At 39.7% G+C, this 13,091-nt stretch overlaps 1 protein-coding gene across 1 annotated transcript in view; it reads right to left on the reverse strand.

Moving 5' to 3' along the window:
- Window positions 1-13,091, reverse strand: part of LOC143020417 (protein O-mannosyl-transferase Tmtc3-like) — a 1,217,697-nt gene that overhangs the window by 541,436 nt on the left and 663,170 nt on the right. The window contains exon 3 of the mRNA XM_076176856.1: window positions 218-354. Within this exon, the coding sequence (XP_076032971.1) occupies window positions 218-354 (137 nt within the window). The remainder of the gene's footprint in view (window positions 1-217; window positions 355-13,091) is intronic.

The raw sequence follows: 13,091 nt of genomic DNA on the forward strand, positions 1-13,091 counted from the left end.
TGACTAAAGTCACTAAACCACTTCTTTATTTACACTGATCCACTTACCTGCTTATACATATACACATGTACTGAGTCTGTGTGTGTGTGTGTGTGTGTGTGTGTGTGTGTGTGTGTGTGTGTGTGTGTGTGTGTGTGTGTGTGTGTGTGTGTGTGTGTGTGTGTGTGTGTGTGTGTGTGTGTGTGCGCGTGTGTGAACTGACAAATGGAAGACCTACCTGTAGTAGAGTATGCAAACAACACTGTGAAGGAGCATGTTGACCAAATGGTATCCCATAGGCTCCAAGCCATGGACCAGGTAGTTGAGGCGGAAGGTCAAAACGCAGAGGGGTCTGTAGGACTTGTGGCTCTGCTCCTGAAGAAGAGAGAAGAACAATGAGGCCAGGGAAAGAGAACTCAAAGAAAAAATAATATATATAAAATCGAGGTTTCACGGAACGAGACACTGAAAACCTCAATGAGGTCAGAAAAAAATTCCATGTTTGTGCTCCCTGGAAACTGTTCTGGAAAGAATAGGGCCTTTGTTTACTGTGAACAGTGTACACAAGGGATCTTAAGAATGGATGTATAACAGATGGAAACAATTACTTCAATGTACAGTAGTACATCTTCAGAGAGATAGTGTGGTACATGTAGGTATACACTAACACCAATTTTGTTTACGCTGTGGTAATTTACGATATAAAAAAAAACATTTGTATTAATTCATGAGCCAGGCATGATTGTAGTAACACACTACATTCAGGGTTCTATAAAAATGGATCAATTTATTCACTCTGTTAAAATAAAATAAAATATTGTGTAAAGAAAATATTTCTTAAATTTCTTTCAGTATATACCTCACTCAAAACGTCTTCCAAAAGAAAAATAAGCGAAAGAAAAAATAAAAACAAGAAAAAGACCATACAAAGAATACGAAGAAATGATAATGAGAAAAGGAGGGAGGAGGAGGAAGAGGAGGAGGAGGAGGAGGAGGAGGAGGAAGAGGAGGAGGAGGAAGAAGAGGGAGATGAGGACAAGGAACAGGAGGAAGAAGAGGAGGAAGAGGAGGAAGAAGAGGAGGAAGAGGAGGAAGAAGAGGAGGAAGAAGAGGAGGAAGAGGAGGAAGAGGAGGAAGATTAGGAGGAAGATGAGAGGAATGAGGACAAGGAACAGGAGGAGGAAGAGCATGAGGATGAGGAGGAGGAAGAAGAAGAGACCATTAACCAGTGCCCGGCAGAGAGACTCGATGCAAAAATGCCAACAGAACCTTATTCATTTCGGGACCAAAACCTGAGCTTGGACTCATCAAACATTCAAATTCCATGCTCTAATTCGACCTCCCGAAAGCTTTTTCGATTTTCGAAAATGATCCTCCCCCACTCAAAAAAAAAAAAAAAAAAAAAAAAGTAGAGAGGTTTATAGGAGGAGAAATAATGAAGGTAAAAAAATACTCATGAAAGCTTAGGAATTTTTTTTTTTTTTTTTTGAGAGAGAGAGGGGGGCAGGACGAAAGGGAAAACATAACCAAAAATAACTGCATTCCTACTAAACGTTTACTTAGAACTGGTTTATCAATACATTGGTTAACGAATGGAATAGACTTCGTAACCATGTAGTGAGCGCTGAAACTATCGGTTGTTAAGAGAAGATTGGATAGCTTCATGGATGGGGATGATAGTGGTAAGGGACATGGAACTGCATAGTGTCGGCCTCATGGTCTCTCGCAGTCTCCTTCATTATTAGGTTTTTGTGTTCCTATAAACCTTATTCTGGCTGCCACAAGATTCTAATCAGATACAGGAAACCTCAGGTAATGCAAGAATTCAGGGAAGGGGAGAGTAGGGGGGAAGTAGGGGGAGAATTAGGGGCAAGTAGGGGGGTAAATTCACATAATAGAAGAGTCATAAAAACATACAAGTCAAAAATACACCCTACTGCTCATGACACGCACGGATTGAGTGAAGGTCGACTTTGTATTCGACATTCTCCCCCCCCCCCAACTCCCATTTCGAAATACGAAATAAAAATGGAAACAAAATTTTTGTCCCATCTTGTCGGAATATATGAGGGTGCAAATCTGGCAACGCTGGAATTCAAATGTCCGAAACTTTATTTTCTATTTAATTATTTATTGTCAAGGTACAAGCGTGCAAAATTTTAAATCTTTCCGATCCTCTTAACTAGCTTAAGTAGATAACTATAAATATCTTCACCGAAAATATACATAATGCTAAGTAAGAGGTTTAAATATACCAATCGCCCATGACTAAAAATATACCTCAATTATATTTCTATAAATATCAAATACCAGTAAGCTTTTAAACTATTTTTTTTTACTTTTATAAATAAAATTCAAATCCCTACTTTTCTCCGAGTTTTCGTTTGTGACAAAACAATTTCAGTTTTCTTCATTTTTAATTTCTTTATTCATATTTCCCATCAACTGAAAGATAAGAATCTCCCAAGAGTGCCCAAAAAGTCTCCAAGAGTTTCCAAAGTCTCCAAAGAGTTTACAAAAACTTCCAAAGATCCTCCAGTGAGTTTCCAAAGAGTCTCCAAAGAGTTTCCAAAAATCTCCAAAGAGTATTCAATGAGTTTCCAAAGTTTCCAAAAATCTCCAAAGATCTTCCAAAGAGTTTCCAGTCTCTAAAATATTCAAAGAGTCTCCAACGAGTCTCCAATAAGTTTCCAGTCCCCAAAGATATTCCAAGAATATCCAAATATCCTTCGAAGTCTCGAAAGAGTTTCCAAAAAATCCTTTAAAGAGTCTCCAAAGAGCCTCCAAAGAGTTTCCAAAAACCTAAAGAGTCTCAAGGAAAACTACTCCAACCTCTTGAACACTGCGACTAACATTCTAGATATTATTCTTGCTAAGACAATGTATTTTATTCTAGTTCAAAGGGACGGACAGTTACAGGGGGGGTCCCGACCGATGAAGACCACTTTCAGGGTTAAAAGCGTTATCACACTGGGCTATTTTTCCTCCAACTGTTTGACCAGATTTGCAGCCTGTAGCTTCCGAGAAGGAATCTGATATGCTGGAGGAAAATAGTTTTCCTCCAGCATATCACATGACATTCTATGTATTTATGTTGAGGAAAAAAATAATTTGCCATAGTGATTTTACGGCGGAAAAGATTCAGGAGGTGGGCGGTATCGCCGATGAATCGTAGGTTGAAGGAAAAACAGCTTAGTATGATAAGACCTCTAAGTCCGCCTCTCAGCTGAATAAAAGCGTCCTTTTCTTAGCCGGATTAAAAATCCCGAAACGGGTAACTGCATTGAATGCGGGATAAATTACAGAGGTCACGGATTTGGTTCAATGTCAGTGGTTTCATGATTATCATAAATAATTTGCGTTCCGGCTGGAATACAATACCAGAGGGGGGGGAGAGGGCGAAGTGGGGGAGAGAGGGGAGAGGGGGAGGGGGAGAGGTGGGAGAGAGGGTGAGCAGAGAGGGTGAGAGGGAGAGGGGAGAGGGGGAAGAGGGGGGAGAGACGGAGAGAGGGTTGAGGGGGAGATAGGGGAAAGATGTTTTGTGGGGGAGAGAAGGGGAGGGGATGAGGAGAGGAGAGGGGGTGAGGGGAAGAGAGGGGAAAAGGGAAGAAACAGGAGAGAGAGAAAAGATGGCAGAGGGGGAGAGATGGGAGTGGGGGTGAGGAGGAGACTGGGGAGGGGGGAGAGGGAGGGGGAGGGGAGAAATGGGAGAAAGGGTGAGGAGAGGGGGTGAGGAGAGGGAAGGGGTAGAGATGGGAAAGGGTAGAGATGGGAGAAGGGGGAGAGACGAAGAGGGGGTTGAGGGGGAGAGAGGAGAGAGGGAGAGATGGGAAAGGGGAAGGGATAGGAGACAGGGGAAAGATGGGAAAGGCGGAGAGAAGGGAAGGGAAGAGTTGGGGAGGGGAGAGAGGGGAGGAGGAGAGGAGCGGAGGTGAGGGGAAGAGAGGGGAAAGGGGAAGAGATAGGATAGGAGAGAGAGAGAGAGAGAGAGAGAGAGAGAGAGAGAGAGAGAGAGAGAGAGAGAGAGAGAGAGAGAGAGAGAGGAAAGATGGCAGAGGGGAGAGATGGGAGAGGGGGTGAGGGGTAGACATGGGAGGGGGAGGGGGAGAAAGGAGATGGGGAGAGACAATGATAAAGACATCCAACATGAAATTATTGCAGCTAAGGACAATATATCTTGTCATTTATTATCATTTTTTTCTTTGGTTCTAAAGTCTAACAACTAATTGTATACACAAAGAACACGATGTTTTACGACACCGTACTAAATATTATGACTTCGCCTTTATGACCTTTTATGATCTTATGACCTTCCAAAGACCACGAACAAACAAGGCCTTCGACGCTTTCTGGCATTTAATTCAAATGATGTCATTAAGGTGAACTTGAATCCTTTTATTCTGGTTATTTTTTCTTATTTCCCTTCATAGTGAAGAACACCATGAAGTACTTGGCTAATGTGTTAACTAATAAATATACATATATAAATAGACACACAACTAAACATACGAATAAGATAGATAAACAATAAAAAAACAAATAAATAAATAAATAAATAAATAAATAAATGCAATTTGTGTAGCTCTCTTTCTCCTCTCTTATCTTTTTTTTTCTGAAGCATCTACCTCTTTCCCTTTCTTCATTTTGTCAGATTTTTTATTCTCTCATTCAAGTAAACAATTTCTGTCTCTTTCTCTTTCTCTCTCTTTCTCTCGTGGTGCGCGTGCCCACAAGAACAGAAACGCCTATAAACAACACATCATCTCTCTCTTTCTTCTTTTCTATCTCTCTCCCTCTCCCTCTCTCTCTCTCTCTCCCTCTCTTTCTCTGTCTGTCTGCTTGAAGCACCTCTTTAAAGCATTTTTCCCTCCTCTCCTCAATACATTTCGTCCCGGCAGACGAGTGCTCTCCACAAACGTTTCCTTTTGAATTGCGTACACGTCCCCTTCTTGCAAAAGCTTCCAGAATCACCGTTTTATCTTCCCTCTTCCAAAGAGTCTACAAACAGTCTCCGAAGAGTCTTCAAAGAGTTTGCGACGACTCTCCGGAGAGAGAGTCTGCAAAGTCTCCAAAGAGTCTTCAAAGGGTTCCCAAAGAGTCCCTAAAGCATTCCTAAAAAGTTTCCAAAAATCTCCAAAGATCCTCCAAAGAGTTTCCAAACATTTCTAGTCTCCAAAGATCCTCCATAGTCTCCAAAGAGCCACCGGAGATCTTCCAGAGAGTCTCCAAAGAGTCTCTTCTCCCTTGCAGACACTCTATCGCGACAAATCCCTGTCTCGTTAATCACATTCTCGAGATAAATTGCTTTTGTGTCTACATTTAAACTCCTTCTTCCGGGTAGTATTTTTATTATACCCCAGCTACCCTTTTGCTTTAGCTGCCCTTATATCTCAGCTACCCTCAGGATATGTAATATAGGTTTACTCCTTCTGTATCTGGCGACACTTCTCCTTTTGTTTTAACTGTCGTTAGACTATTTCATTCGCGTCTGTCGCAATTCCTTGGTCTATTGCACTCAACCTTCTCAGTGACAGTTGGCAATATACTTATCTCTGTAGCACCTTCTAGGTTAGATTAGGTTAGGTTAGCTGAGATTAGATTTGGTTAGCACACACACACACACACACACACACACACACACACACACACACACACACACACACATTCGGCCTCTCTCTCTTCATTATTTCGTAATAGACAGTAATATCAATAACATCTTTCTGGAATTAATTTTTCTTTTATTCCGATTGCGTTATACGCCTCAGTTCTTCACATCTCTCTCTCTCTCTCTCTCTCTCCCCTTCTCTCTCTACCCCCTTTAAAAGACTAAGGTACATAGGATAAAATTGTGGTTTATATGTTTTTAATATTGTTTAGTTGTATTCTAAAATGATACGATTTATATATATAAACTGGATATTTACACGTTTTGGTATCAACGCTTCATTCTGAAAGGAGTGTAATTTGTACACACAATAGCTATTTTCCGATGCAGCTGATGCAGACATAACAAAACAGTCAACAATTGTTACTTCACAACAAACAGTGAGCCTCGTACACATCATTAGTTTGTCATAATTTGATCTTTATGTCTTTTTAATCAGCATTCAAATTACGTCATTTCATATTTGTTTCTCCTTCCTTTGTCAGTGATTATTTTTCGATTAGTAAAGACTTTTCTTGGTTCAAAGCCGGCGCATTCAATGCTAAACGTATTTAAAAATGTACAAAAACACGCACACACACACACATCACACAGACACACAGAAACACACAATCACACACAACCACACACATAATCACGCAAACACACACATACACATATTTACACAAAATCACACACACACACACACACACACACACAGAAACACATACACACAATCACACATACACATAATCACATACTTAATCGCACCACACACACACGCACATGCACACACACACACACACACACACACACACACACACACATGCACACCAACGCACACACACACACACCACAGATACATACAAGAACAAATAAAGACGAAATATCTAAAGGATGTGAAGAAATAATTCCCATGCAAATGTATAAATACCTGGAATAGCTTAGGTGATAGAGCCCAACTTGGAACACTGCATGGATTCATATCCAAGTATGATAAATGGAAAATAAGGATATATTGCCCAAGTTGGCACCATACATGAATTTGAAACCTAGGTAAGACAAATTGGAGAGAAAGAGACAGGACCCTACGAGTGTTGCTCCTAAACTACAATTTGGTAAATACGAGCGCACACAAACACATACACATACACACACATACAGACACGCACACACAATTATATATGTATATATATATATATATACATATATATACATATATATATATACATATATATATATATATATATATATTATACATACACATATACGCGTAGATTTTTTGTGTATGCATACACACACGCGCGTAAATTTATCCACACACACATCTACACGCACATACAGACATCCCCCTATTACTATGAATAATAAAAAAAATAATAACTAAAACACCCCTCAGCCTTATGGACAAACCGAGAACCTACCTTCCGTTGTGGAAACCACTTCGCTGTGAAAACAGATGACAACATGAGGCGGATATAGAAAACATACCACGATATGGTATGAAAACATACCACCCTATAGTATGAAAACATACCGCCTCATTTCACTTCGAGGAAAAGCTCGCGAAGGTCAATATGTTCTTGAAATGGGAAGCGAGGTCGGCACATCTCCCTTCCATTTACTAACAAAACAATTTCCTTGGCGACTTCGGGCCTCTGTGACCTGAATGAAATCGTCTAAATTTAACGTTACGGTCCTTGTGCACCAAGAAGTCCGTTCAGTGTAGGGCAGAAGCGGGAGTCCCCCTCATAAGCGCGACTCTGCCGATTTGATCACCAATTACCGGATCGTCACTGTCCTCTGTCACCCAGTGACATTACACGTGGCAACATGGGGGTAAAGCGCTGTTGCCACGTGTCATAGAATTTATTCAAATCGTTGTTGCAATCCTAAAAAGTGATACACATTGTACTATACAGCTTACTTTACTTTACAGAAAATAAAACAACTTCAAACAGCACATAGATGGGAAATAAGAGAGAGAGAGAGAGAGAGAGAGAGAGAGAGAGAGAGAGAGAGAGAGAGAGAGAGAGAGAGAGAGAGAGAGAGAGAGAGAGAGAGAGAGAGAGAGAGAGAGAGAGAGAGAGAGAGAGAGAGAGGCATATACTAAGGTTGATTTCGCAGAATAGCTTTTGACGTATCCCACACCCTGAACGGACTCTTTCGAGCGCAGACTTAAGATGTACATATTCTTCATATAATCTAAAATCTATAATATTGATTCAGGGCCGCGCTGCAGCCCACTGGATACCGTGTCTAACTCATGAGCAGGTGGTCGAGAGTTCGATTCCCGGGTTCCACTGTGGGTTCCCGAGAGCCCTGGCCAGGCGGGGAGGCGACCCCAACACCGGCATAAAAAGATACCCATCGGTTTGCCGCAACTAACGGGACTTTGCTCTATCAGGGGTTTCTCACTTCCCACTACGTAAGTTTTTAGTATTGATTCAATATAAACCTAAGAATTATGGAATCATATGCCAATCATCTAAAATGTTTAGCTCAACATATCTAGTTACTAGAGCTGATTGTAGCACCACTCAGTAATAATCTAATCTTGTCAGCCCAATTCAAATCGTCAAGCCAATCTCATGCGGTTCCCTCAATTCGGCTGATCTTGTCAGCTCATCTCGCCTGACCATCCACGTCCATCAAACAGCCTTGTCAGTCTACCTCTGATCATCAGACGATTTCGTCATCGCTCCTCAGATGAAATAAATAAATAAATAAATAGAATAAAATAAATTGTTGTAAAGATATGAGAAACTTCAACACCTTCCAAACCAGGCGATTCGATTCGTCTTCGCGGCACTCATTACGGGAGGGTCTAAAGTGAGGAGCCTACGCCAGGAGGCATTGAGTAGTTGCGGCCGAAGCCGTAATCTGTGCCCTATTATGCGGTTTGGAGACTGTTGGGGGACAGGTAATAACAGTCACTGCTGAGAGCCGAGAACTGGAAAGGAGTACAGGATTCGAACCCATAACTAAGCGAATGCGAGGCCCAGCACTCTTCCGATGACCCTCCCAGCGCTTGTCTATATACACACTCGCCCCTCTTTCCCTTCCCCAAAAGGGGGGGGGGGTCCTATTGGCTCTTACAACACAGATGCTAACACCAAGAGCTCTGACTTCCTTATATGGAACAACCTGTGGGTCAGCTGCCATCAACAGAAAACTTCCAATCGACGTCAGGTCAGTGATGGTCTACCACCGAATCCAGATCGCCCCAGTTAATGGTTATGGGACTCTTTCCTCCTTTATCGAACAGACGGAGTCTGGAGGGGCGGCTGGACGCCACAATTTAAAACAAAATACAAATATATATATATACATATATATATATATATATATATATATATATATATATATAATATATATATGACCACAGTATCCACACACACACACACACATACAACTCGTGGCGCAGTTGGTAGAGCTCCCGGCTGCCACTACGAAGGTCCGGTTTCGAATCCCGCCCAGGGGTGAAATAATTTCAGTATCGATACGCTGCGGGTTGTTACTCCAACTCTCGTGGGCGGAGAGTTGGGTGTCTGTGTATGTGCGTGTAAGGTCACAGCATTACCCATAGGTCGTATACGAGCTCTGAGCTCTCTTCCGAGAGGTAAATTGCTGTTGATCACGAGTCCAACACGTGATCCAAAGACCATGGTGAATCACACACACACACACACACACACACACACACACACACACACACACACACACAGCATTATAAGCCGGTACCTCACTCTGTTGGAGTTCTGTGTGTGTGTATTCACTTGGTCTTTGGATCACGTGTTGGACTCGTGATCGACAGCTATTTCCCTCCTGGAAGAGAGCTCAGAGCTCGTAGGTCCGATCTATGGGTAATGCTATGACCTTGCACACACACACACCCCCAACTCCCCGCCCACGAGAGTTGGAGTAACACCCCTCAGCGCTGCGATACTGATATTATTTCAGCCCCGGGCGAGAGTCGAACCCGGACCTCCGTAGTGGCAGGCCAGAGCTCTAACCACAGCGCCATGAGAGGTGTGTGTGTGTGTGTGTGTGTGTGTGTGTGTGTGTGTGTGTGTGTGTGTGTGTGTGTGCATGTGCGCGCAATGTCATACCATCATTCATAGATCGAACTATCCAAGATGCAAGACTGCAAATCCCCTGAAACGTACCATTCCGGAATATATATATATATATATATATATATATATATATATATATATACATATATTTGTATATATATATATATATATATATATATATATATATACAGTATATATATACATATATATATATACAGTATATATATATACATATATATATTTATAGATATATATATACATATATATTTATATATATATACATACATATATATAGTCCCACACGAAAGACTACTTACTAAATTAGCTTTGCATGGAATAAGTGGTAGCCTATTAGGTTGGACTAGTAATTGGTTGAAAGGTCGAAAACAGAGAGTTGTTTTAAATGGAAAAACTTCTGGATGGAAAAGTGTTGCAAGTGGAGTTCCTCAGGGTTCCGTTCTTGGGCCACTTCTATTCATAGTATATATAAATGATATAGACCATGGACTAAAATCTACTGTTTCCAAATTTGCTGATGATACAAAACTGTGCGGAGTGGCAAATGATCACTCAAACCAATTAGATATTCAAGTAGATTTAGATAAATTACAGCAATGGTCTGAAAAGTGGCTAATGAAATTTAACACAAGTAAATGCAAGGTAATGCACATAGGTAAAAATAACAGCAAGTACGATTACAAGTTATTTGGAAATTCGTTAACAAAAGTGGATAGTGAAAAAGATCTCGGCGTAATTATCAGTAACGACCTCAAATCATCCAAGCAGTGTATTTCAGCCTCTGAGAAAGCAAATAAGATTCTGGGATTGATTGCGCGATCTTTTGATTTCAAAAGTCCATCACTCATTAACAAGCTATATAAATCGTTAGTTCGTCCACATTTGGAATATGCTGTTTCCGTATGGTCACCGAATCTCATTAAAGACATTGACAGACTGGAAAAAGTACAACGGCGAGCCACAAAACTGATTCCAAATATCAAAAATAAATCATACGAAAATCGACTTAAGCACATGAATCTGTTTTCCCTAAAAAAGCGTAGACTCAGAGGTGACTTGATACAGGTCTTTAAGATTTTAAAGGGAATTGACAACATCAAAAGTGACCAAATTTTCACATTGAATGAGAATCAGACAAGAAACAATGGTCTCAAACTGTCCGGAAATAGATTCAATTTGGAAGTAGGTAGAAACAACTTTGCCAACCGTGTAGTTAATGAATGGAATAAACTTCCTGCACAGGTAGTGCAATGTAGTTCAGTTCGAAGCTTTAAGAATCATTTAGATAGATACCTAAGTAAGATGCTGTAATGATTATAATTTATGTTATATTATTTGTTTTTGTTTTGTTATAATTTGTCTGTCTGATTTTCATTTATTATTAGTTATATGTCAATTTATTATCATTTACTATTTACCTGTTTGTTTGTTGTTCAACTATACCAATGCATTTATTTATGTATTTTAATTGTTATTTACATTGTTATAGTTTTAATTTATTATTAATATGGTTTTTTTTTCTTTTCTTTTTTGCATCCGACCTAGATATGGATCAAAAGGTCTCCTGTCGGCATGCTTTGCCTTTGTAATCCTTTGTAATATATATATATATATATACATATATACATAAACGCCTGAAACCTTCACGGGCAAATAAAAAGTTGACGTAAGTCCTGAAACATTTCCTTCATGAAATTCAGCAACTGTCGCTTCTGACCGAAGCATTTGGAAACGTTGTGACAGTTTTTTTTTTTTTTAGTTACAATGAAAAATGAACACTTGTGTAGTGTTCACACGAACACACAAGCAGAAACATGGCCAACCGGGAAATATAAATAAATATACCGATGTACCACGAGGCATGATCGCACAAAAAACAAAGTAGGAAAATATATATACGCACATATATATATATATATATATATATATATATATATATATATATGATAAATTATTTAAGACAAATGAGAGAGTGATAGGTGGGGAAGGGTAAACGAAGATGGGCTAAGAATACATTTATTGTTCTTACGTTTCGGTTATTATAACCTTCCTCAGAGAACTTGTTACAGAACATCTTGGTCACAACATTTATACCCGTAGTGGGGGAACTTCTGAAGCTTCGAGTGTCAGGTTTTTTTATAGCGCATAAACATCGCCAAGGTATCATGCAATAAAATAGGTAAAATGTTTAAAAACCACACTAATGACAACAACGATCTCAGTGTGATCTACCGCATTCCATGTAGTGGCTGCCCCTCGGCTTACATCGGTAAATCAGGTCAAGGAATCGAGAAGAGGATAAACGAACATAGGAATGATTTAAAAGAACACAGAACGTCCAACTCCCTGGTCCACCACCTCGAAATATGCAACAACCTTCCCGAATGGAGTAAAGTTGAAATTTTACACAAAGGATTACAAAAGAAGATGAGAAAGACAGTTGAAGCTGCACATATAAATGTCCAAGAAAATAATAACGACAGAGAAGGATTTATATGCCTATCTAAAGCAGCCAGTCTCTTAACCCATTCAACTCCGATGACAAGATGTCTTGTCATTTGGTCAAATAAAACAAAAAATCATAAAACACCAAAATGTTTGATCAAACACCAGAAAAATATGACGTCAATCCTCGCTTCGCTCGCAGCGAAGCGAGGACTGACGTCATATTTTTCTGGTGTTTGATCAAACATTTTGGTGTTTTATGATTTTTTGTTTTATTTGACCAAATGACAAGAATCTTGTCATCGGAGTTGAATGGGTTAATAATTAATGCGCTAGAAAAAACCTGACACTCGAAGCTTCACAAGTTCCCCCACTACGGGTATAAATGTTGTGACCAAGATGTTCTGTAACAAGTTCTCTGAGGAAGGTTATAATAACCGAAACGTAAGAACAATAAATGTATTCTTAGCCCATCTTCGTTTACCCTTCCCCACCTATCACTCTCTCATATATATATATATATATATATATATATATATATATCTATATCTATGTATATATATATATATATATATAATTATATAATAATAAAATAAACTTGAAATTAAGATAAATATAATGAAATAAAAGTATATAAATAAAATTATAATAATGACATAGGCAAATAAATAAACAAGTCGATCAATCAACAGACTGATTAATGAATAAATAGACCGGTGTGTTTACATACACTCTTCCATACACACATGAACACATATACAAAAGTATACAAGCATGTGCGCACACACATACGCGTACAAGGACACACACACACACATACACATACACACATACATACACATATTTACACACACACACACACTTCAACACTCCTAGATCCACTCTTCCCCAACAAGCATGCGAAGCAGATTATTACGAAATGGGTC

The sequence above is a fragment of the Oratosquilla oratoria genome, chromosome 1 (genome assembly GCF_046742065.1).
Source record: "Oratosquilla oratoria isolate Oo_2021 chromosome 1, ASM4674206v1, whole genome shotgun sequence".
NCBI lineage: Eukaryota > Metazoa > Arthropoda > Malacostraca > Stomatopoda > Squillidae > Oratosquilla > Oratosquilla oratoria.